Raw genomic sequence first — 24727 nt, 5'->3', positions numbered from 1 at the left:
ACCTCAGGGCCCTTGCACTTGCTGCTTCTTTGCCTGGAATGCTCTCCCTCCACATCCCTACATGGCTTCCCCTCCCTCCCCCTTTAGGTCTTGGCTCATTGTCACCTTCTCAGCAGCCTTCTCTGCCCTTCCTATGTTTCAAATCACAATCCCTCGGGGCGCCTGGGTGGTTCAGTCGGTTGAGCATCCAAATCCTGATTTCAGCTCAGGTCATGATCTCACGGCCCTGGGATTGAACACTGAGTGTGGAGCCTGCTTGGGATTCTGTCCCTCGCGCTGCCTCTGCCCCTCCCTCACTTGCACGCACATGCGCGCTCTCTCTCTCTCAAAAAGTAAAATCCCAATCCCTCAATACTCCCAGCCCCGCTTCTCTCTTTATCTCCCCAGTGGCCTCATCACCATCCAACACACCACGTGTGTCAGTTACTTCGCTCGTTGACTCTCTCCCCTGCCACGGCGCCCCTCTAGAACAGAAGGGGTTGTCTGTTTTGTTCCCTCCCAAAGCTGCAAGATCCAGAACTGTGCATAACACGCGGCTTATTTATTGCTGAGTGAGTGAATAAATTAAGGGGCTACAGACTGGGCCCACATTTGGGGCCTGGGGTTGGGTGGGGGCAGAGAGGGCCTTGGTACGATTCGGGCCGGGGTGGGGGCAATGGGCAGGAATTGGCCACAGGTTCTGAAAGACGAGTCTGGAGAGGGGCGGGGTCTGCCCCTGCCTGGGCAGGGAAGGGGTCTTACCCTGTAACTGACCAGGTCTGTCGTCTGGGGTCACAGCCCGTGAGGCCGGCCCTCCCTGCCATGTGCCTTATCCTAGGGGGCCTGTGTGGTGGGGGGCTGCCTTGTCCCAAGGGGCGAGGGGCTCCAAGGACAACCAGGGAGCAGGGGTGGGGCGTCGCGAGCTGACGGTCAGAAGCCCGGCCAAGTAGGCGCCGGTGAGGTCTGGCTAGAGGCAGGCCCAAGCCCCAAGTGTCTCCCCCGCCGCCCCAGTATCCAGTGTGTGGGGGGGTACTTTTGGTTGGGACAAGGAAAGCCTGTCTTTCACAGGCACGTGGCCCAGGCCAGGTTGCTGGGAGGACCAGAAGTGAGTGTGGGTTGTATACTCAGAGGGTCCAAGAGGAACTGGGTCCATCATGATCTCTTGCCCCCTGCCCGGTACACCTGCCCAAGTCTTCGTGGGAGTCCACCTCGTTGGCCCCACGGCCCTGGCGGCCTGGTCCTGTGGGGTCTCTGGTATGGCTTTTCTGCGGGCGCCAGGTCCCAGGGGAGGGCTGAGGCCGTCGCCCTTCCAGGGCCCTGGGACCCCTTCAGGGCCTTGGCACGAGCTGGCAGTAAGGAGCAGGGTCGGGGTTCAGCAGGTCCTGGTGGGGGAGGGAGAGAAGGGGGTTGTGGGTGGGGGGGGTCAGGGTCAGGGGGGAGCCAGGCAGAGGCTGAGAGATACGCGCAGAGAAATGCACACAGACACACGGGGACACAGAGATCCAGGGGCGGACAGGATGGGACAGAGAGGGGCTGGGACGCAGGCCCAGAACGGGCTCCCCGCGGTGGGGTCTGACGCAGGCCCCGACCTGCTGTGTGACCCTGGGCACCGCCCTTGCCTCTCTGGGCTTCATTTCCTCCTGTGCAAACTCACAGCCTTGGAATCCTTCTAAGAGGGAGGAAAGTGCCTCCCCAGGAGGGGAGAGGCTGTACCGTGTACAACTAGGGGCCCTGAGAGCAGGTGGACGGTGGGTGAGGGGGCCCCTCCCGCCCTGCCGTCCTCCCCTCCCCTCCCCTCCCACTTCCCAGCTCCGCACCTGATAGTGGTGGTTCTCGGGCAGGGGCAGGGGCTGCAAGGGAAGAGCACGGGTGAGCCAGGCGCCTCCAACCTTTGACCTTTGCTGTGAGGACAGACCTGGATGCCAAGTCCTCACCGGCACCGGCGGTGGCACGTCCAGTGTTCTGTCCGTGACCCCTTTAGCGCTCGGCCTCCCGTCCACACCTGCCCTTCTGAGCTTCTCCGTTTCAGCTTTTGAAATTGCTGCTCTCGTTCAGTTCACTTTTTCTTATTATCAGCCCTTCCCACCGATAATAAGGGGAGTATCTGCTCCGTGCAGAAACTACAGCCAAGTGGCAGAGAAAATAAAGTCCCCCACCAGCCTCCGTGCCCCAGAGACAAAGGCTCTTTAGGTTGGGTCCCTTCCGGTCTCTTTTCCTGGTGGCTCGAGAGCAGGGAGCATCCCAGAGAGAGTCGCGTTCCCACGCGACTTGTGTGGGACAAGGTGCCGGGCCCCTCAGCGGGCTCCCAGGGGAGGCACCAGGTGGGCTTTGGGGGGAGGGGGCGGGGCTCACCATGGCGGTGTTCGCAGACCCCGGGTCACCGAGGGGGGACACCAGGAGGGTCGGAGATGGCATCACTTCGTAGATGTTCTCGTCACCTGAAGCAGAGGACAAGGGAGGAACCGGCTGACAGGTGGCCCACAGGCCCGTGCTGGCTGCTGTCGGCATTCATTCGTTCGGCCAACATTTGTGCAAAGCCCTCTTCTTGCCCAGCCCGGTGCTGGGGACACAGCGGTGACCGAGGCAGTGCTGGCCCTGCCCTCCTGGGGCTCACAGTCTGGTGGGGGAGCCAGGTCTGTCCCCAGAGTGGGTAGGGTGAGTGGCAGAGCCCAGGGCTCCTGGAGGTGGGTCAAGGTGGGCTTCCTGGAGGAGGGGACGTCTGAGACTGAAGAGAGAGCTACGCAAAAGCAAGAGTGAGTAGGTGCAGAGGCCTGGTGGAAACAGCCTCGTGTTTGAAGGGCGATGATATGTTTGGTCTGTCTGGATTATATATATATATATATATATATATATATATATATATATATATAGTCTGTTTTTTATTGTTTTCTTTTTGAGGCTGGGAATGTTATATGTGGGAGACGAAGCCAGGAAAGATGGTGGGGACCAGCGTATGGGGGTCTTGAGAGCCATGTTAAGGAGGCTGAGCCCGTCCTACAGACACTGGGGAGCCATGGAGGGCCTTTGAGCAGAGAGTGGCAGAGTGAGAGTTTTGGAAGAGGAGGGACTTCCGGCTTACCAGCATTGTGGTTGGGGTGCGCCTCTGGCTCCTCTGTGGTTGTCGTCCTGGGGACACACGGAGGGGGCCTGTGTTAGGGCGCTCGGGTGGGCGGAGAGAGACTCAGAGAAGCTGGAAAGCCCATCAGCCCATCAGAGAGAGAGATGGTCTGGTCCCTGCTTCAGAGTGAGTCAGGACAAGACGTGCCCCATCCCCCCTGCCCCTTCTCCCATAATCTCCAGCCACAGAGCCCTTCCTCAGTTTCCCCAGCCACTACTGTGTGCCAACGACCGATGCCACTATTTATACAGACCATCTAAATCCAGGCGCCCCTGGATACCCTTATTTAAAAAACACACTTGAGGGCGCCTTGGGGGCTCAGTCAGTTAAGCGTCCGGCTCTTGATTTTGGCTCAGGTCATGATCTCACCGATCGTGGGATCGAGCCCTGCCGTCGGGCTCCGCTCTGACCGCATGGAGCCTGCTTGGGATTTTCTCTCTCTCTGCCCCTCTCCCGCTCATTCTCTCTCCCTCCTTCTCTCTTTCTCCCTCAAAATAAATAAATAAGCTTTAGAAAAATTAAAAAAATACACTTGACATCATTGCAGCACATTCATCAACTCACTGAACAAATATTTACAGAACACAGACCGTGGGCTGGGCCCCGTTGAAGCCACTGGGGACACAGCTGGGAACAAGACCGACAAGGACCCCTGGCCTCCTGGAGCAGGCATTCTAGTGGGGAGAGAGAGAGAAGTCATATGAGTGACTGACAGTAGCAGGTCAGGGAGTGAAAAGTGCTATGAAGGAAAATGAAGGTGGAAAGGGGCAGAGGGTAGAGGGGGTGTGTGTGCAGTTTCAAATAGGATGGTGTGGGGAGCCTCACTGAGAGGGTGACATTTGAGAAAAGGCCTGATGCAGGCAAGGGAATCAGCTATGCAGAAATCATGGGAAGAGAGTTCTAACAGCTTGTGCAAAGGCCCTGAGGCAGGAGCAGGAATAGCAAAGGAAGAGCAAAGACGGGTGTGGCTGGGGCAGAGAGTGTAAGGGGGAGAGGGGGAAGAGGGGAGGTTAGAGAGGGTTAGTGGGTCAAGCTAGGTCTTGTGTCGATGGTGAGGACTTTGGCCTTGACTCTGAGGGACCCAAACTGACTGATTTTCACCAGATCTTTCTGGCTGCTGAATGGGGAACAGACTGGGGTGGGGGTAGGGGGGTGGGAGTGGAAGCAGGAGACAGAAGCTGCCATGTTGCAATGAAACTTGACTTAAGTAGAAAGTGAGGAAAATGAAAGCCAATGGTTTAAATTTGTAGCTCGATGGGGCGCCTGCGTGGCTCAGTTGGTTAAGTGTCCGACTTCAGCTCAGGTCATGATCTCATGGTTTGTGAGTTCGAGCCCCGCATTGGGCTCTGTGCTGGCAGCTCGGAGCCTGGAGCCTGCTTCGGATTCTGTGCCTCCCTCTCTCTCTGCCTCTTCCCTGCTTGTGCTCTATCCCTCTGTCTCTCAAAAATAAATAAATGTTATTAAAAAAAAAAAAAAGAAACATGTGATCACCGATTGACCGCTGAGCTGGACACAGGCCCTTGGGGGCTCCTCGCCCCCTTCCCTGTCCTGGGAATGTGGGTTCTACCTGCCTTTTCTGCTCCCAGGACATGGCCTTCAGATGGCATGTGGTGCTGAGGACACCTGCACGGTGGACGTGACTGAGCCCAGTTAGGACCTCCTCCTTAGCTGCTGCCCCAGACAAACCTCGTATCTAAGTTTTCTTTGCTTCATGAAACTGTCCCTACTGACCGGGAGTGACCTCTTTCTTCAGTCTCTCCCTCCGCTCTGTGTTTGGGGGCTGGTTTCAGATTACACCCGGGAAGCCCCCAGGAGCATTAGGGACCCACATCACCTCTTTTTGTGTCAGCTGTGAGCTAAGAAGGAGGCCTGGCAGGGATGGCTTAGGTGCCTTTAATGCCCTCCTTCCGGCCGTGGCAGACATGACTAATCGATCACAGCATCCGTTCCCACGGAACCCAGCGCGGCCTCCAACTCCTTTTCCGCCAAGCTCTCCAGGGCACCCAGTAGGCCCTCAACAGGTGTGTGTTGACTGATTCACTGAGCACAACTGAGCTGGGAGGCAAAAGCTGTTCGCCGCCCCTAAAATGGAGCATGTTGGGAGAAAGACAAGTAGAAGGATCAAGAACCAGAGACCACAGCACCTAAGAGAGAGTAGGACGAGGAGGTAAAGCGGCTGCCTTCATTTTCTGGATATTAGGGAGAGTGGAGAAATTCCTCGTCGGCAAGCAGCTCGGAACCAAGGTCACGAGAGAAAGTTCTCAAGAGACTGATTTCATGAGGAAGGAATTTTTCACAAACAGACAGTCCCCTGGGAAAGCAGGCCCTTCTCCAACCTCCCCCCCCTCCCCGGGGGCAGAGGGAGGCACCGCCTGATGCCTTTGCCTGCCCACCATCCACTCGGCTTCTTTGCCAATAAAGTGTGTTTTTTTCTTGGGGGGGGACCCCCCCCCCCCGAACCCATTTGGTCACGTGGGGCCGGGTCTGTCTCTGGCTCCAGAGCCGCACAAATAGCCCAAGTTTGGCCAATCAGGGTATTTTAGCACCTGGCCACAGCGGCTGGTCTGCACAAGGACATGTGATTTAAGTTAAGCCAGTGAGAAGCAGCCCTGAGGCTTTGGTTGGAAGTGTTAGGGACAAGGTGTGGCCTGCTTGCTGTGGTGGCCCAGTTGGTGGGATGTAAGCCTGGAGCCACTGGGAGCTGTCTCGTCACACTGCGCAAGGGGAGGGCCTGCCTGTGAACGAAGCCACCACGGAGAAAAGCGAAGTTGAGAGGTGTATGGAGAAGTCTCTTGACAAAATCGGGCCCCTGGATCCAGCCATACCTGAAGCTCATGGAGGAAAAAAAAAAAGAAAAACTTTCTAATTTTTTGTAAGCCCATTCAGAGGTAGGGTTTCTGCCCCTGGGAGTGCAGACGCCTATCTCGTACAGGCTAGAAAGATCCTTTCCGCCTCAAGAGTTCCGAGATTTGATGAGATTGTGTATGCGCCAGATGACGTGACTCATGGAAGGATCAACCAGTGGGACCCAAGGGGTGGGGAAGAAGACAGAGGGAAGGAGAGAGAGGCCTGCGGCCCCTGTACCTGTGGCTCTGGCCCCTCCAGCTTCTTGTTAACAGGAGATGGGCAATGCTCCCGATGAAGAGGGCCCCAGCGGCAAGGGATCCAATGATGATGGCAACCATGATCCCAGCGCTCATGGGCAGGTGTGTAATGGGCGGCTCCTTATGCTCTTCTGAGGGGTATGGGAGAGAGCAAGAGGCCTGTGAGATGTCCTGGGAGGGCGTCCCCCCCTCCCCTCACCCCTGCATCAGTGACTGTCTGTAGAGCACCGATACCATTTCATTTTCCCAGCCCAGAGCTTTCTCCTGCTTTCCAGAGCTGAGCATCTGACTCTCTGATTGATTCTGCTGCACATGAAACTCGGCCTCCCCAGATGCAACCCCTCGGCTCTCCCCTCCTCGAAATCTCTGCTTCCCTGAGATTTCCTCCCATCCCCGGCACATCAGAAACCCCCGGACACACTCCCCCCACCTCACCCCACCGACCTGCTTTTTCTTGCCTCAGTTGATGACACCTCCAGGATGAGGTTCTGGGCTATGTTTTGTCGGGGACATAGGGTCTCGACTCACAGGGTTCTCAAACACTAGCTGCCAGGTTTGGGACGAAGCCTACCTGACTTCTGACCCCCCCCCCCCCCCCCAACGAGGACCTCCAGCCTTTAATATCAAGCTGAGCACCTGCTATGTCCCAGCCCTTCTTGGCATCTAAGCTCGCAGACTCTGAGGTCAGAATGCTGGGGTTCAAGCCCCTGGGCAGATTACTCAACCTTCCGTGCCTCTCCCAATCTATGGAATTGGGGATAAGAAGAATATCTACCTTGTGGGGTTGTTGTGAAGACTGAATGAGTTCACACACACACACACACTGCTCTTTCAATTTTCCAACAAAGTAGATTCTGTGCCATTTTCAAGAGGAGGAAACCGAGGCACAGAGAGGCGTACTAACCTGCCTGATGGCTCACAGTAGGTGCAGTGCTGGGATTACCCCTGGGCCACCTGAGCTCCTAACGACCACTCTGTGTGGCTTCCAAAAAGGCGCCTGTGGCCCAGGAGCCCCTGAAGGGTGGGAATTAACCGTTTCAGGCTCTGCGCGAATGAAGACTGTTATTTCCAAACAGACTAGGGTGCCGTTGTATATATTTGCGTAACTAAATCCATCAATATTTGCTGATTTCATCCATTTCCCGGAAAATTGATCTCTTCCAAGTGTCCAAAGCCCATTTTTCAAATGTAATCTTCTCACCGGGAGGAAGAGGATAGTTCCTGTCTGGGCACATATGGTCGTTGCCCCCACAGCCCAGGGAGGTGGCTAAGTCAGGCCCATTTTACAGATGTGCACACCAAGGCCCAGAGGGGTTGCATTTGGGCAGAGGAGAGAAGACAGTCCGTCTTCCAGGCCCTGCGTCCGCAACTTTTGCACCTTCTCCCTTTTTTTAAAAAAATTCTTTTTTTTTTTCAAGTAGGCTCCACACCCAACATGGGGCTTGAACGCACAACCCTGACATCAAGAAGTCCCATGCTCTATGGATTGAGCCAGCCAGGTGCCCCCACCTTCTACCTTTTTGAATCCCCACAACAGCATGTGGAAATTCAGTGGCTCTGCTGAGTGACTAGGGAGGTGGGACCCAGCCCTCCCCTCCCCCCACCATTGGCTGACTCAAGGAGCCTCCCAGTTCCTGTCCTCCCCACCCCCACCCTGTTGCCCAGTCTTCTTGCAGCATCCAGGGCCCCTGCTCCTGGCTCTGCTTGCTCTGGCCTCTGCTGCCCTGTCCACCCACGCAGTCCCGTCACCCCCTGGCTCCTTTCCTCACACTCTGGGCTGTGCAGCCTTTGCCCAGGCTGTTCCCTCCGCTTGGCACACTCTTCTCCATGCTCTATACAGAACTCCTGCTTAATTTACCATTCTCAGCTCCCTCTGGAAGTCTTTTCTGACAATCCCAGGCCAAGGAGACTCTTAATAGGCATTTCCTTCATAGCTTACTTGCTTCATCATGCGACGAGTTGATTCAGGCTGGCAGCCTGGACATGAAAGAGAGCTCCCAGTACCTCCCTTCTGACCTCAGGCTGTGCTTGCTAATAGACGAAGTTCCTCTTTACAGCTTGACTCTTAACTCGGGCAACAGAGCTTGACTCTTAACTCGGGCAACAGACCCTGCATGCGAGGCATCCTGTGATGGGAACCGGAACTACCCCCTCAAGCAGTACGAACTGCCCGAGCCAGCAAGGCCCCTGTGACTGACCCCGAGGCAACGATGGACCTGACCTTGGCTGCCCACCGGCGTGTACCCACTGCCCTTCGCCCACATTTTCCTTATATAAACCTAGAAGTGTTTTCGGCACTTTGGAGACCGTGTCTGAGATGCCAGTCCGCTGTCTCCCCGGTATCGGCCTCACCGAAATCGATTCCTTTCCTGTTTCACCTCCACCTCTGCAGTGCGTTCCCTGGGGATATCCCGTCCCTTGTCGCGCGCGCAAGGGGCAGGAACAGTTCAGCCGTAAGCCAATCAGCGCTCTGCATTCCTTTGGCCTTCGTGATTGGTTCCCGTTGGTCCAATCAGAATGAGGCGAAGGGGTGTGGTTCAGAATAGGGGTGGGGAAGGGATCCCTTCTGGAAGCTGTGGGTCTTGAGGCTTGGGGACCCTGGAGTCATTTTGCTACCTGGAAGGCATCGATCATGTCTCCTCCCTGGGAAAGAGAACCCTGAGCTTTAGCTAGGTGGAGGTCTCCCCCAAACGAAGACATTTTCCAGCCTCCTTTAAAGCCTCCATGCACCGGCAGCTCATTGAAACATGCCTTAGAGCACTGTGTTGATCATTGTTGCTGACGTTGGAACGCTGGGCAATTTCACATGCAAAATTCTGTGTCCGAATTTCTCCATTTTTAAAAAGCCACGCCTCATTGTGGCTTTGCTTTGCCTTAAAAAAAATTAAAAAAACAAACAAACACGTGTATTCACTTTTGAGAGACAGAGAGAGACAGAGCATGAGCAGGGGAGGGGCAGAGAGAGGAGGAGATAGAATCCCAAGCTGGCACCAGGCTCTGAGCTGTCAGCCCAGAGCCTGATGCGGGGCTCGAACCCACGGATCATGAGATCATGACCAGAGCCAAAGTCAAATGCTTAACTGACTGAGCCACCTAGGCACCCCATGAATTTCCCCATTTCATAAGGACACCAGACGTATCCGATTAGGGCGCAGCCTGGTGGCCTCATTTTAACTCAATTACCTCTATAAAGATGCTATTTCTAAATAAGGTTATATTCTGATGTCCTGAGGGTTCGGACTTAGCGTCTTTTTGAGGCGACGTCATTCAACACGCAACATCTCCCAAGCTCCGTTCCCTGCCCTCCTGGAAGATCTTTGAGCTGTTCAGGATCCTTTCATCTATCTCTTTGCTGCTTAAATCAGCTCGAAGCAGTTTCTGTTGCTGTAGCAAGAACCCTGCCTGATTCACGTGACTGAGTGTCCTCTTTTTATAACTTGCTATATTTTCTGCCTTTTACTATAGACGGTGAGCTTGCAAAGAGGGAGGCTGTGAATCCCTGTATTTTTCCAAGTTGATTGCGACAGGATCTCTGCTGTAGTATGAACTTGCCATTCTTTTACGTAGTAGAAGGGTCTAATGCCCCTCCCTCGAATCTTCGCTAATCTTAGTGGCTTGCTTGTAATCAAAAGAATACAATGTAAATGATGCTGTGTGACTCCCCAGGCTAGGTCAGAAGAAGCCATGGAGCCTCTGCCTTGGTCTTTTGGAACACCTGCTCTCTGTTTGTTCTCCCTAAGGACCCAGCCTCCGTGTTGTGAGAGAGCCCGAGCAGTGACACTGGGGACACCACACGACAGTGATCTGGTGGATGATCCCAGCTAAGTTCCCAGCTGACAGCCCGGACGAGTCTCCACACATGTGAGTGAAGACGCTTCTGGATGATTCCAGCCTCCAGCGTTTGAGCCAACCTCTCAGCCTTTGAGTCTTCTCATCCGAGGCCCCAGACATCATGAAGCGGACAGGCTCTCCCTGCCGCGCCTTGTCTGAATTCCTAATCCCCGAAATCGTGAACACAATACAATGGTGGTGGTTCTTATACCACTGGGACAGAGCCCCACATTCTGTTTCTTCTTCCAGGAAGCAACAGTTCCAGGAACTGTTCCAGGAACTTCTTTCCAAAGTTTGCTTTTTGGTTTTTCTCTTTCCTGGTCACTGGGACCATCTATACTCTGTTCTTTAACAGAGAATCATCAGAGCCTTCTTCCACGGATTATATTTCTCCGTGTGTATCTTTTTGAGACAGAGAGAGGGAGAGAGAGAGAGAGAGAGAGAGAGAGAGAGAGAGAGAGAGAGGAGAATCTTAAGCAGGCTCCGTGCCCAGCGAAGAGCCTGACACGGGACTTGATTCCATGACTCTGGGATCATAACCTGAGCTGAAATCAAGAGTCAGATGCTCAACGACTGAGCCATCCAGGCGCCCCTCCATATGTATCTTTGATTAGATACAAATACATCTGAAAAAAGTGCTTTGAGAGGCCATTACACAAGTGGACAACAGCCAGACCGTATATAAAAATAGAATTTTGACCCACAGTCTGCAGTGCGCTGCCTAGAAAACCGACCCTCTTATAAACAGCCCAGGAAGCCAGCCTGCTTTGGGTCAGACTTAAAGGAAACAGGATTGCTATCTCCAGTGACTATCCAGGACCACAAACAGCCACTTCTGCAAGAATGGGCCTTAAATGGCCGGGACTTGATTAACGACCAACAGCTTCCCTAAGGTTCGTCCCTGCTTCTAACTTCGGACCAATCAGAGAAAGCCAAATACGCAGCCTAACCAATCGCCTTCTAGGTTCCCCGGGCCAACGGCCTCCAATCAGGGCACAGCTGAAGCCTTCTCTTTTTTCCACCACGAAGCTTTCCCACCCCCCTCTGCCTGTCTTTGAGCCTCTGCCCAAATGCAAGCGAGAGTGGCTGACCCCCTCGCTAGAGCGAACTCCGAATAAATAGCCTTTGCTTTTCTCATTGGTTTCATTCTTTGCTGATTTCCACAGCCTGGAAAGCAGCAGCTTCGCATGGATTTGCCGACCAGTCCTCACCGCGACCCATGGTGGGAGGTGTAATTGCCCCCGCTTTACAGGCATTTGGGGACCAGAGGCTCTGAAAGGTTCGGCCGTTTGACGAAAGGTGAGTACTGCCGGTGAGTATGAAACCCGTGACACCATCCACTTAGCCCTCGATGGTGGTAGTTAATGATGAGGCAGAATCAAGTCATAAAAGTGTGGGCTCCGGAGCCCGCCAGCCTGGGTTCAAGGCTTGCGTCTGCTGCTCCTTAGCTGGGTGACCTGGGGGAAGTTACTTAAACTCTCTGTGCCTCCGTTTCTCCATCTGTATAATGGGGATCGTCGTGCCGTGGCTGGGAGGACACAAAGGGTAATGCGTGTGAAACACCCTGCGCGTGTTCAGTGAAGGGGAGCTGGGCTCTGTAGTTTACTGCCTCGGGCGTCAGAGGGCCCGGAAGGCTTGGAGGAACCCGTGCAAGGTTGCTTGAAGGTCCCAAGCCCCCACGACTAGATTTACGGGGGAACGGACACCAGCTGTAAACGACCGTGATCCCCCTCTGGCTTTTGAGCCTGGGTTAGGCTGCTTAACGGCTGCTGGATCTCGAGCAACTGACTTCATCTCGCCGAGCCTCTGTTTCCTCATCCGTACACTGGGGACAGCTATAGGACCTCCGTGCCCTGGGCCTTTCTTGTGCTGTCACAGGCTGCCCTGAGCCTGTGAGTCCTCCACTTGGGGAGTTCTGCCCGAGACTCACCTCCTTAGCCTTTTTTAGCTCGTGGGCACGGTCACGTGACCCAGGCTCCCGGCTCAGGGACACGCCCACCCACATATAAACGCTCCCAGCCCCAGCACGGAGCTCTCTGTCCGTTCCTTTTGTACGCTCAGTGCCTGGAGCACAGGAGGGGCCCAATAGATGCTTGTTGAATGCATGAATGAATGCAAGCGTGAGTGAATGAATGCAGCCTGCCAGTTCCCCCCCCCCCCCCCCCCCAGCCCCCCAGACAGGGGTTCTGGGCCCCGGGCTGACACTGCGGGCAATGCTTGCTCTGGCTGGAGAGTTCCCTAAGTAGATTGCACCTTGTTTCTGGTTCTCGGCCTCCTGGGGGTTGTGCAAGCCCGCAGCAGCCTGTGTTAAGCCCCTTTCCAGCCACTAAAGGCACACAAATTCCTTGATGATTAAGAGAGATAAAGCGTGGGGATTGCCCGGGACACAGGAAGAGCTCCCCACCACGTTCCCCACCCAGGGGTTGGATTTAGGGCCACCACTGTCGTCGTATAAAAGCCCCGGCTGCCGAGGAGACCCGTCCTGCCCTGAGGACAGGCCCAAGCCCGTGCCTCATTACCTCCATCTTTTCCTTTGCTCTTCCTTTGGCCTAAGGGCTCTGCTTCCTGTTCCCTGGGCTCAGCCCTCTGGCATTTCCCACAAGGGAGTGGCTTCCACTGGGGCTGAGAAAGAACCAGGTGGCAGAGGGCCTGGGTCGTGAACTCGGACCCAGCTGGGGCCTCGGTTTCCTGCCTTTCCCAGCCGCGTGGGGGGGGGGGGGCGCGTTCGCCTCTCTGTAAAATGAGGATCATGCCAGTTCTTGTGGGAACGGAATGAAGCGAGGTCAGCAAAGGTCTTGGCTTAGATGTACCCGGCATCCAGTAAGTGCTCATAGATGAGAGGCGGAGCTACAAATACTTACGAAGTACCTACTGTGTGCTAAGCACTGCTCTGCCCTAGGGGATTCATGGTGAACAAAACAATAGATTCATATTATGATTCTTATGAGGAGAGCAGGTGTTGAGTCCTTGATCATCTGTGCAGTCCTGATCCCCAGGCCTCTGACTTCCCATCTTGTTTGTTCTCCTTGATCCCAGCCCCTTGGACAAGGGGTAGACCCTTCACTCAAGGGGAAGGAAACCCCAGGCCAGGCTGGATCAGCCAGATTTTGTCTCCGTCTCTCTGTCTCTTCAGCTCTCTCTTTTTTAATGCTTATTTATTTTTGAGAGACAGAGGGCGAGCGGGGGATGGACAGAAAGAGAGGGAGACACAGAATCCGAAGCAGGCTCCAGGCTCTGAGCTGTCCGTACAGAGCACGGTGCGGGGCTCGAACCCACGAACCGTAAGATGATGACCTGAGCCGAAGTCGGACGTTTAACTGACTGAGCCACCCAGGCGCCTCAGCTCTCTTCCTTTCCATCTCTGCCTTTTGGAAGAAGAGATTCAAAATATGCAACGAAGCCTGGGCTGACACCCGGTTTGAGGTCTGGCAGGAATCCCTAGCCATGAAGACGAGATGCGGTCAGAGGTGGCACCCCCTGGAGGAGAAGGGAGCACTTGCCTTTCCGACAACTTCTATTTCCCATCAGCTCTGTGGGGCTCCCCACCCATTCATTTATTCAACAGTGTGTCTGGCCCCGTTCTAGGCTCCCAGGAGACAGCTGTGAACCCAGGCCTCCCAGAGCCGACATTCCAGGGGCTTCCTCCGGGGTTCTACAAGGCTCCCTACACTGTGAGTCATTGGCACAGAGCTTCTGTCCTTACAACCCGCGCCTGGCCTTGAAAACACCCCCCAGCGCTGGCCTAGGGTGTCCCTCCTGCTCTCCTGCCTCAGGCGTGCTGGCCTCCTGCCTGCTCAGTGCATGAATCCCACAGCTTCTTGCCACTGGCCCTTTGCACAGACCAAACCCTCTGCCCGAACATCTCCCAAAGCTCCTTTCCCCTCGACTTAGAATTATCAGTAATGATCAAGCGTTGTCGAAGGAGCACCTTTCCGGGGTAACCTCCATACTACTGCTGTTTATAATTTCATCATCCTCGTGCGTGACTTTTCCTTCACGGTCCCTGCACTGTTCCTGATGACCTGTTTTTTTTTGTGTGTGATTATTAGTTAATATCTGTCTCTCCCGCTGGGCTGTGAGCCCTGGGAGGGCAGGGTCAGGGCTGCCTCAGTCTCCACTGTGTCCTAGCCCTGACCAGGGCAGTCCAGACGCAGAGGCGGCCTTGGGGCAGAGGCTCGTGGGGGAATCTTTGCTGAAGGAACCAGTGAATGAGCAGTTCGGCATCTCCGGAGGCAGCCGTGCATTCGAATCCCAGCCCTGAAGCTAATATTGGGGACATGCCTTAAACCACCTGAGCCTCAGCTTCCTTCTGAATACAATGGAGATTTAACCATGGGTGGGGTAAACTGGGTACCAGATCACTCCTCTGTTTAATACCCTCTAGTGGCTTCTCTCATTCTCCCCGTGGCCAACAAGCCCAGCCCCTGTGTGCCTCTCAGGCCTCGACCCCTAACACCCAACTCGCACACTGCCTTATGGCAACGGCATCCTTCTGTCTATATGCTTTGAACACACCAGGCTAGACTTGCCTCAGGGCCTTTGCACTTGCTGTTGCCTCTTCTGCCCCTCAGAAATCTGCAGGGCTCCTTTCCTTCCTTCTGCTCAAATGTCACTTCTTCAGCAAGCTTACCTGATGACCTCCCGTCCCAGATTACATCATCCTGTTTAATCTTTTTTTTTTTTTTTTTTTTTTTTTACTGGGTAAATCATAATCTCTCTGCCCCTCAATTTCCTCGTCTGTAAAATGAGTCTGATGATATTTCCCACTCACAGGCCTGCAGTGAGGATTCAATGAGTTATACATAAAGCAAGCATGTGATAAGCACCAAATAAAGTTAGCGCTATTATTGTTAATGTCTCTGAAATATGGCCTTCATTTATCATTTCCATGCTCATTATCGCCTCCCACATATGAATGGAGGTGAGGAGGTTTTCTTACTTTCTCTTCTCTGGGAGGAAATGGCTGAGCTCCCAGACTCTGGCGTTATGACTTTGTGGGATCAAGTCCCAATTCTACCGTGCTCTGTGCCTCAGTTTCCTCATCTGTAAAGTGGAAACAAAAATCGTGCCTGCCTCGTGAAGTGTTTGGCCTAGAAAGGTTTCATTCATTTATTTATTCAACAAACATTAACTGAGAATCCATGGTGTCCTCCCCCCCCCCCCCCCCCGCACCGCACTGTGGTAGAATTTGGACAATAAAAGGACCACTACGCTCTCGCTCTCTCTGAAGAAAATTCCATCCTAGTGAGACACGTTTGCAACGTGATAAGTCAGAGGACGTTATGAAAATCACAGAAGTAATGGCGTGATCAGAGTCCTCTGGGGACACAGATGGTTAATGACCAAGTCTGCCTGGGGGGGGCTGCGAAGTTCTCCTCCCCCCCCCCCCCCCCCCCCCCGCTATTGAGATGTTACTGGTATAGGACATTACACGGGGGTTTTAAAGTAAATTAAAATTTAAAGTTGACTTATTTATTTTCAAGGAATCTCTACACCCAACGCGGGGTTCACACTCACAACCCCGAGACCAAGAGTTACATGCTCTTCCAGCTGAGCCAGCCAGGGGGCTGTATCTTTTTTTTTTTAAAGATATAAATGAGTTAATATCGAGCAGTGGTTCTCAATCAGGGGTGACGTTTGGCATTGTCGGCAGGCAATTCTGGTTGTCACAGCTGGAGGAACCCTCCTGGCATCTGGTGGGCAGAGGCCGGGGAAGTCTCTGAATATCCTACAGCGCGCAGAACAGCCCTCTCCTACAAAGACTCAGCGGGTCCGAAATGTTAACAGGGCCCAGGGCGAGAGGCTATGCTCTCGCGTAAGTGTGCCCAAGTGACGAGTGCCCAGGAATTGCTGGCCATCGCCATTGTCCACGGCCCCCTCTCTAGCACTTTGCCCTGAGTGGATTGCTCCCTTAGGACCACGTACACCGTAGGAGCTCAATAAATATCCTATTAGGGAAGGCGTGGGAGCAGTAAAAGAGACAGTGTGTTCCCCAGGGCCCGGCTCAGGCTCTGGCACAAGGCAGGCGGTCAATAGATATTTTATCAGTGAGGATTAAGTGATAGCTTCAGGGCCCGGCACACAGTAGGTGCTCAATCAGTAGGCGTTGAACGGGTGAAGGAGAGAGCCAAACAAGGCGGTATGGGCACAGATCCTGGCCGTGGGAGATGTCAGGGCGCGTGAGCCTCCCCACTTCCTTGCTCGGCGGGGCAACACTCACCCTCCACCTGGACCTTGGTCTTGGCCCTCATGGTCCAGGCAGGATTGATGGTGACAGCGACCTGGTAGGTGCCGCTGTCGGTGGGCTGGGCCCGATGCAGCAGCATGGAGCCATTGGGGAAGCCAACGATGTCACGCTGCCCCATGGCACTGCCGTCCCTCTGGGGCCGCTGAAGCTCGGGGATGTAGGTGAAGAGCATCGTGCCACCGTGGGCCTCCTCCCCCAGGTACCAGTTGAAGTCCTGAAAGGTGTCTGGGATGCCCCGGACAGACAGGAGCAGGTCCTGGTTCTTTTGAGGATGCTCTGGAATCTTCTGGATGCGGAGGGCAGCCCGGGAGCCTTGGGGGACCCAGAGGGCCAGGATTGAGGCTGCGGGGGGGTTACAGGGGTGGCCTGACATCAGAGGTGTTGGGCAGGGATCATAGCATTTTCCTCCCTCTGTGTCCTCATGTGGGGACAAGGATTCTGAATGGTGTTCAGGGGAAGCACGGCTGGGGTTGATTAGTGATGTCTGCCCCGGGGTCAGGAGTGGGAACCCAGATATGAAAGCCACAGGTTTCTTATCCCATTGGCCCAGCAGAGTTTTCTGCCCTAAGGTGCTCTGTGGTCTGCTTCCAAACTCATGGACTCTCTGAATTCATTCATTCATTCATTCATTCATTCATCTAACCAATATTTACGGACATACATATTAGTTATGTTATAGTACCAATTATATATGATATGTCTAAAATTCTCTAGATTTCTAGGCACAGGGGATACAGCACAGAAACAAATACAAATTAATTCCTGTCCCCATGATGGTCCGGGGAAAGGCTCCCGTGTTGCTGAACCTGCCCGGTTGTGGGTACAGCCTTGTACCAGGCAGTCCGATCCTGACCTCAGTAAATTACCAGCAACAGTTTTTTTCTGGGGTTTGAATTTGCAATAATGGGCGTGAACATTCTAGCCGCAGCTTGATGATCACGTATGATACTGCAAATAGGACGAACACACACACACACACACACAACCCCCTCTCGCCAGCCCCCAAACAGACAGACAAAATTCCTGTCCTCGTGGTCCTGACATTCTAGAAAGTTCCATAGTTAAAATTAGGGATGGGGTGTGATTCTACAGCTCCCCATCCTCCCCAGCCCTCCCCGATCTTACTCTTAATAATGTCTTCCCTGACCATCCTTCCCTTCTTCTAAGAGGAAACCTCAGCCCCTGGGCTGAGTCCTGCCTTCCCCCCTCAGCCCTGGGGTGTGCTTCCTCCTTACCTGAGAGCAGGAGGCCCTTTGAGAAGTGGCGTTGGGCCCCCTCAGGAGTTGCCATCTTGGTGACAGGGGCCACTGCGGGCACTCAGGGGGCACTCGGCTGGCAGAAGTGGGCCAACTCAGTGGGGGTCCTGGGCGTGCCTCCCAGACATGGCCGAGGCTGACCAAGCCCCAGCACCCCCTCTCCACAGGCTCCCGAGCCTTCACCCGTGCTCCCTGGGATGGCTGCCGACACTGGTTGAACCAGTTTTCCAGGGTGACTGGGGAGCTTCCTGGGGCTTCCCAGGACTCCTCCCTTAATCCCCTCCAACCTCTCTCTTCTCCCCACCCAGTGTGACTGAGCAATCTCCCTGGGCCAGGCAGCTCCCTGCATGTAGCCCCAACATAACGCCCTCACCCAACATCCCCCATGCATAACGGTGCCCATTTCACAGAGGAGGAAACTGAGGCTCAAGGGAGGAGGCAAGTCTATCAGTAGGTGATGTGACTTCACCTGTGGCTGGCTTACTCTAAAGAAAGCTTTTAGCATGGTTTTTCAAAAGCATCATTCATCCATCCATCCATTCATTCATTCCAACACACGCTCCTTATGCCCAGCCCCATGCTGGGTGGTGCTGAGGACACAGTGGCGACTGAGACAGCTCTTGCTTTGCCCTCCGTCCACAGTCGGGCTCACAGTTCTGTGTCTGTGTTGGGGAGGGGAACAGACCCATCCCCAGACAAAGATGATCCGGAGGGATCAGCGCTGGGACAGAGGAGCCCAGGGGGCTGGGAGAGCCCAAAATGATGCCTCACTCAGCCTGAGGGGCAGGGAGGGCTTCCTGGAGGAGGAGACAACGGAACAGAATAGGAGTAGCAATGAGACAGGTGCAGTGGGGTGGGGTGAGGTTTATACCAAGCATTGTTAACAGCACTTGAAAGGGCGTGGAGGCTGAAGATTCTGGCTGGGGAGGGTCTGAGTAGGAGGGGGTGAGTCTGGAGAAGAAGGAGGGAGGGATCGATTGGAATTCTGAGCTCTGTTAGAACAGGGTCTAGGTGATGGAGGGTCCAGGGCTGTGCTGATACTGTGGCCAGTAGCCGCATATGGCAATTGAAATATGCCCTTAAATTAATTAAAATTAATGCCTCAAAAATTAGTTTCTCAGGGGCGCCTGGGTGGTTCAGTCAGTGAAGCATCTGACTCTTGGTTTCAGCCCAGGTCATGATCTCACGGTTCGGGGGTTCAAGCCCCACCTCGGGCTCCGTGCTGACAGTGTGGAGCCTGCTTGAGATTCTCTCTCTCTCTCTCTCTCTCTCTCTCTGCCCCTACCCCACTCCCTCTCTGTCTCTCTCTCAAAAAAAAATTAATTTCTCAAACTGGCCACTTTCTTTTTTTTCTTAATTTTTTTTTAACGCTTATTTATTTTTGAGACAGAGAGAGACAGAGCATGAATGGGGGAGGGACAGAGAGAGAGAGGGAGACACAGAATCCGAAGCAGGCTCCAGGCTCTGAGCTGTCAGTAGAGAGCCGGATGCGGGGCTTGAACCCCCGAACTGTGACGTCATGACCTGAGATAAAGTCAGACGCTTACCTGACTGAACCACCCACCCAGGTGTCCCTGAAATTTGTTTACTTATTTTGAAAGAGAGTGCACTGGGGGGAGGGGGGCAGGGAGGGAGAGGGAGAGAGAGAGAGAATCCCAAGTACGCTCTTCCATGCCGTGCCCAGCCCGACTTGGGGCTCGATCTCACGAAGCTGAGCTGAAATCAGGAGTCGGACCCTTCACCGACCGAGCCACCCAGACGCCTCCATCACCGGAGTTTCTCCTGCACGGGGCTGGTCTAAGGATCTGAAGGGGGCAGGGCCTCGCGAGGTTTCCGGGTCTGCGGGAAGAACAGTAAGTTGGGGTGCTTGTCGGTAGCAGTTTGCGTGTGTGTATGTGTCGCCAGACTGCCGGAGGTGAGGGCGTCCACCGGAGTCCGCAGCTTGGAGTGACAGAAAAATCTTGACTTTGAACCACCTTAGGGTGGGGTGGCCCAGCCCGGCTAAACAATCGCAGAGTCCCTGTGGCGAGCTGGTGAGCTTGACTCAGCCGGGCTCTGCTATCACTCGGCTATGGGATCTTGGCTGCAGGTGACTTCACCTCTCTGAGCCTTGGCGTCCTCCTCTGGACAGTGGGGACAAGCATCCGCACCTCACGGGGCTGCCGCGAGGGGTAAGGAGACACTCACGCAAAGAGGCCCCCAAAGCACACAACAGACGTCTGGCGGTGGTGGTGGTGGTGTTGACCTTGTCTTTGGACTTGCGCTCCTTCCAGAATTCTCCCTGCCCCTCTGTGACCCCGCTCAAGGGACGTGCATCCCCCCCACCCCCCAGGCGTTTCCAACCCCCCACCTCCCGAAAGCTCCCTGATGCCTTGAAGGCTTTGTGCGTGGTTTAGTGTCCACGGGGATTTACCCTCCGTCCTTCTGGCGGCAATTTTGAAACTTCCTCTCTCTGCTTGAGAGAGAGGTGGTTGCAAACCCGGCCGTCATTTCCAAGTGGGGCCGCCCCCCGGGGGAGACAGCTCCAAGCTTGGGCCCCCACAAGATTGCCCGAACCAGCCTCATTCTGGTAGGAATTTGGTTGCACAGCAGGAGTGGAAGTTAGGGGGTCAGAGGGATTCTGGTACCTTTTCACTGCTGACCTCTTGGAGTGAAGGCTCCGTAAGTAGTGTTGGGCGGTTCGTAAAGCAAAGCCCATTATTCTGGAATTTCCAGGTGCTGAAGCTTCTCTCTGTCTCTGTCTCTCTCTCAAATAATGACGGATTCCTTTTGCATTATGAAAAGAAAAGGTTGACTACAGAAAATTTAGACAGTATGAACGCAAAAAGAAGAGTGTAAAATTAAACCATCGTCTAACTACCCAGAGAGGTTCACCGGTTAAAAAAATACCAGAGGTCCAGATTTCTACTGTCAGCCATTCTGTCATTCTGCAGCCTTCCTCTGGGTTTTTGCCCAGTTTCAGAAGGCAGATCCCGATGGGTCCAAGTCCCCCCAGGCAGTCTCCTTCTTTCGCTGGGGATTGGTTGAGCGGTGGGCGATGCCGGCCAATGAGATCCGAGAGGAGGCTGCTGGGGAAGTTCACCCAGGACACGGTCATCTGTTTTTCCAGATCTGGGTCTGGCTGCGATGGCTGGAATGCAGCAGCCCTCTTGGCGCCAACCGGAGGCCGACGCCTATGCCAATGCGCGGTGGAAAACAGAACCAACCATAGAGAAGCAGAGCTGAGCTCCACACACGGTGCCTGGAGTAGAAACAGACAATCCAGTTCCTTGTGTTTAATCTCAGTCTGGGGAGCGGGGGTGGGGAGGGAGGGCCCTCTCCGCTCTTGGCCCCTGAAGCACCCTCACCATCCCATTTTTATGTACTGATGGAGGTTCTCCCAGTGACTGGAGTCTCCCTAGGCTCCCCTGAGCCCTTCCTACGAGGCCTGACTTTTGGACTTCCGTGTTCTTCTCTCTTTTGTCCAATTTTGGCAAGTATCCTCCTAAGTCAGTTTCACCAGAACCCGTCACCCTTGATAGCTGTTCCGTCCTCCACGTCCGATCAGGTTCCTCGTTTCCCCCCACCCCTCCCCCCAGGTGCTGTCTGATCACCCCTGCCTGCCCTCCGCCAGGCAAGAATCTTGTCGGGTGCTTTAACAGGCATCGTTAAATAATCGTTTTCTTTACAGTTAGAATACTATTTTTTTTTCTTTAACCCATCCTTCTTAATTCACCCATCCTTCACTTCGTGGATTTAATTGGTTCCTAAAAATCCTGCCCCTAAGAGCTGAGGTGTGGAAATATGCATATATATGTTTAAGGTAGAACTCCAGGATATTGAACCGTTCAAATGAAATAACATAAACGTCTGCGACTCGACACACAGTTTACAAAACGTGACATCATCCACTTTGCTTCCAAGGCGTTGCAAAGAGACAAGCGAAAATAAATGTTGAAAGAATTAAAATTCCCTGCATAACCTTCACAGATCAAACCGGGCATTGCTTTAAGACTACGTGCATCGATCAGTTCCATATATTAACTGATGTAATGCTAACGTTTGCATAAAGTAGCTTGATTCAGTATTGTCATTTACAAACAGGGAATCGAAAGTTTATGATGATTAGGTTAAGAAGGATTTGGACCCAGACTATCTGACTGCGAGTGTCATTGTGTGCACAGCTCCCTGGGGTCGGTGTCCCCTAAATTTACCCAACATTGTCCACAGCTGTGGCATCAGTTGACGTTCCCACATCCCACGTATGCGATTTCACGAGTCTCCACCTCCTCGTCCACAGCTGCTGTTTTCAGACATTTGGAGTTTTGCAAATTTCATTATGGTAATTGTTGCATTTCCTGAAATCCGGGTAAAGCTGAACATCTTTTCACATGCCTATTAGCTGCCCAGTGTTTCTCCAGACGTTTCATTATGACAGTTTAATTAACTATATTAAGCTATCGCTGGAAAACAACAGAAATACGTGGTTTGGCCAAATTATGAAATAATTTGCCTGTTTAATCTCAACGAAGCCCGTTTTCTATTGATCTCTTATATGCTCGTGATGAGGGAGGTGGGGCAAGCTGAGGGCAAAATACAGGCTGCCCCCCCCACCCCCCCAGGTGGGATATGGGTGATATTCCCCGGACACCCCCACCCCCCTCCTCCTCCCCTCCACGAACAAAGGAAAGGGGTTTAAGTGCTTGCCACGGTGATTGTGGGAAACTAAGGCAAATGAAAACTTAAATTCCCTTACTGCCTCCAGCCCATTGGCACGTCCTTGAAACGGCAGAGTGACCTCCCTCCAGGAGCTCAGCTGCCTGGATGATGACACTTTGCTGGGGGCAAAAGGGAATCTTGGCTTAACATTATCCTGACCCCCCAGGATCCTGTAAATGTACTTCTTTTATCTCAACTGCCCCAAGATACATGCTGGCAATCCAACTCCAAGTTTATGCCCCCCCCACCCCCATATACATCTGAAGGGTCTCATGACTGAGGTTTTATTGAAAGGTAATAAATGGTGTTTCCCTAGCAACAGCTAGCCCCTCAACGTCCTGGAAACCTTGTTTCCAAAGTTCCTTAGAGACTTACTCTATCCCTGACCTCCTCTCAACCTGAGGGTAAATAATGAATTACCTGTCATGTCCCCATGCAGCAGCTTTTCCTGTCCATGGGTCCTATCCCCCTGCTTTAATAAAATCACCTTTTTGCACCAAAGACGTCTTCAAGAATTCTTTCTTGGCCATTGGCTTCGGACCCCACGAACCCCCCATCACCCCCCAAAACTTCATCATTAGGACTCAGGCAAATACTAACCTGCTTTCTGTCACTTTTTTTTTACTTAAAAATTCTTTTTCTATAAAAATTTAAAGGTCTTTTTTTTTTTTTGTGGTAAAGCGTTATAACACGTCAAATGGATCGTTTTAACTATTTGAAGGTGTGCAGTTTAGTGGCATTTAGCTCGTTCACAGCACTGTGCAGTCGTCACCCCTATTTCCAGAACTTGTTTTGTTCTGCTTTGTTTTTGTCTGGGTGTGTGTGTGTGTGTGTGTGTGTGTGTGTTTTATTTTTAAATCACAACAAAAGGAAACCTTGAACCCATTGAGCAGCCACTCCCCATCACCCCCTTCCCTCCAGGTCCTGGCAACCCCTCACCTCTTTCCTGTCTGTGTGGATTCCCCTACTCTGGACTTTGCCTAGAGAGGGAATCCTCCCCTCTGTAGCCCTCTGTGGCTGACTTCTTTCACTCTTTTGGGGTTCATTCGTGTTGTAGCCAGACAGTGCTTCACCCCTTTTATCTCTGAGTAATATTCCACTCTGTGTGGGTGGATACACCCCATGTTATCAGCTGTTGACGCGCATCTGGGGCGTCTCCACCTTCGGCCATTGCGAATAGTGCGGCTGTGAACACCGATGTACAGGTGTTTGGTGACCTCGTTTCAATTTTTCTGGGTCTCTGCCTGGCAGCGCAATTGCTGGGTCACCTCGTTTCCCACTCAGATTTCGGGAGCACAGGATCGATCGTCGGTGCAAGCCGTCTGCCACCTGGAGGTTTCCAGGACCTTGAGTCCCCTCTAGGTGGGGTAGTATCGGCTTGGAACCCCTCCCTACCCCTTCCTCCCCTGGGAGCAGTGCCCGGGCAGGGCTTGGGGCTGTTTTCGCCTCTCCGTCTGACCCTCTCCCCTTCCTGGCCCAACACGGATGATCGTGGTTTTCTCAATCGTCTGTGATTTGTGCAACTTCCACGCCCAATTTCGGGGTCCACTCTCTCGAGTCCCGGGTGCTTGTGAAATCCACAGTCTGTGCAGGACCGGGTGTCAGTATCCATGGCGACAGCAGGGGGCGCTTAGTCTTTGACTCGCAATTTCACCTCCAGGAGCGTGTCCTACACTCGTGGGTCAATACGAGCTGGGTGACAGTGAGCAAGGCCACTCATTACGACACTGTAATGGGAAAAGGGCGGAAACACTACAAACATCTGTCCAGCGGGGGCTTGGTTGAAAGAGTCCTGGATGTCCCCCTGGGGAGTACTTGCTATGTGGCTGTAAAAAGACTAAAGGCACTTGCTGGGGGCGCCTGGGCGGCTCAGTTGGTTAAGGGTCTGACTTAACCACTCTCGTGGTTCGGTGAGTTCGAGTCCCAGGTCAGGATCTGTGCTGACAGCTCAGAGCCTGGAGCGTGCTTCCGATTCTGTGTCTCCCTCTCTCTCTGCTCCTCCCCCACTCGCGTTCTGTCTCTCAAAAATAAACATTAAAAAAAATAATAATAAAGGTGCTCTCTCAGAATTTCCGGAAATCTTAGTTATAAAAGTATAGTGAAGAACAGTGTGTCTGAGATGTTACTTAGTATGGAAAAAAGGATATATATTTATTCTGTGTGCATTTAAAAAGTTTTTTAAATGTCTATTTTTATTTTTTATTTATTAAAAAAATTTTTTTTAATGTTTTATTTATTTTTGAGACAGAGAGAGACGGAGCATGAGCAGGGGAGGGGCAGAGAGAGAGGGAGACACAGAATCCGAAACAGGCTCCAGGCTCTGAGCTGTCAGCACAGAGCCCTATGTGGGGCTCGAACCCACAAACCATGAGATCATGACCTGAAGTCAGAGGCTTAACCGACTGAGCCACCCAGGTGCCCCTGTTCTGCGTACGTTAATAACCCTCACCTGACAATTGTTCCAGGGTTATCGTGGTGAGAGTGATAGATAAAA

General features: G+C 53.3%; 1 protein-coding gene and 1 non-coding gene across 2 annotated transcripts; one reads left to right on the top strand and one right to left on the bottom strand.

The window, feature by feature from the left end:
• Positions 1-506: 506 nt before the first annotated feature.
• On the bottom strand, positions 507-17818 carry CEACAM19 (CEA cell adhesion molecule 19). Its single transcript, XM_027037742.2, is given in 9 exon segments — positions 507-1361; positions 1797-1829; positions 2332-2417; positions 3059-3126; positions 3128-3169; positions 3688-3771; positions 6182-6332; positions 16253-16621; positions 17515-17818. Coding segments are annotated over 9 exon segments (942 nt in total). The 5' UTR covers positions 17570-17818; the 3' UTR covers positions 507-1307.
• LOC113593483 (small Cajal body-specific RNA 16) lies at positions 17053-17239 on the top strand. Its single transcript, XR_003413659.1, has one exon. It is a non-coding gene; the product is annotated as a small Cajal body-specific RNA 16 (non-coding RNA).
• Positions 17819-24727: the final 6909 nt, after the last annotated feature.

The sequence above is a fragment of the Acinonyx jubatus genome, chromosome E2 (assembly GCF_027475565.1).
Source record: "Acinonyx jubatus isolate Ajub_Pintada_27869175 chromosome E2, VMU_Ajub_asm_v1.0, whole genome shotgun sequence".
Taxonomy (NCBI): Eukaryota; Metazoa; Chordata; class Mammalia; order Carnivora; family Felidae; genus Acinonyx; species Acinonyx jubatus.
Note: the sequence above shows the minus strand (reverse complement) of the source record. Positions and strands in the feature narration are given on the sequence as shown.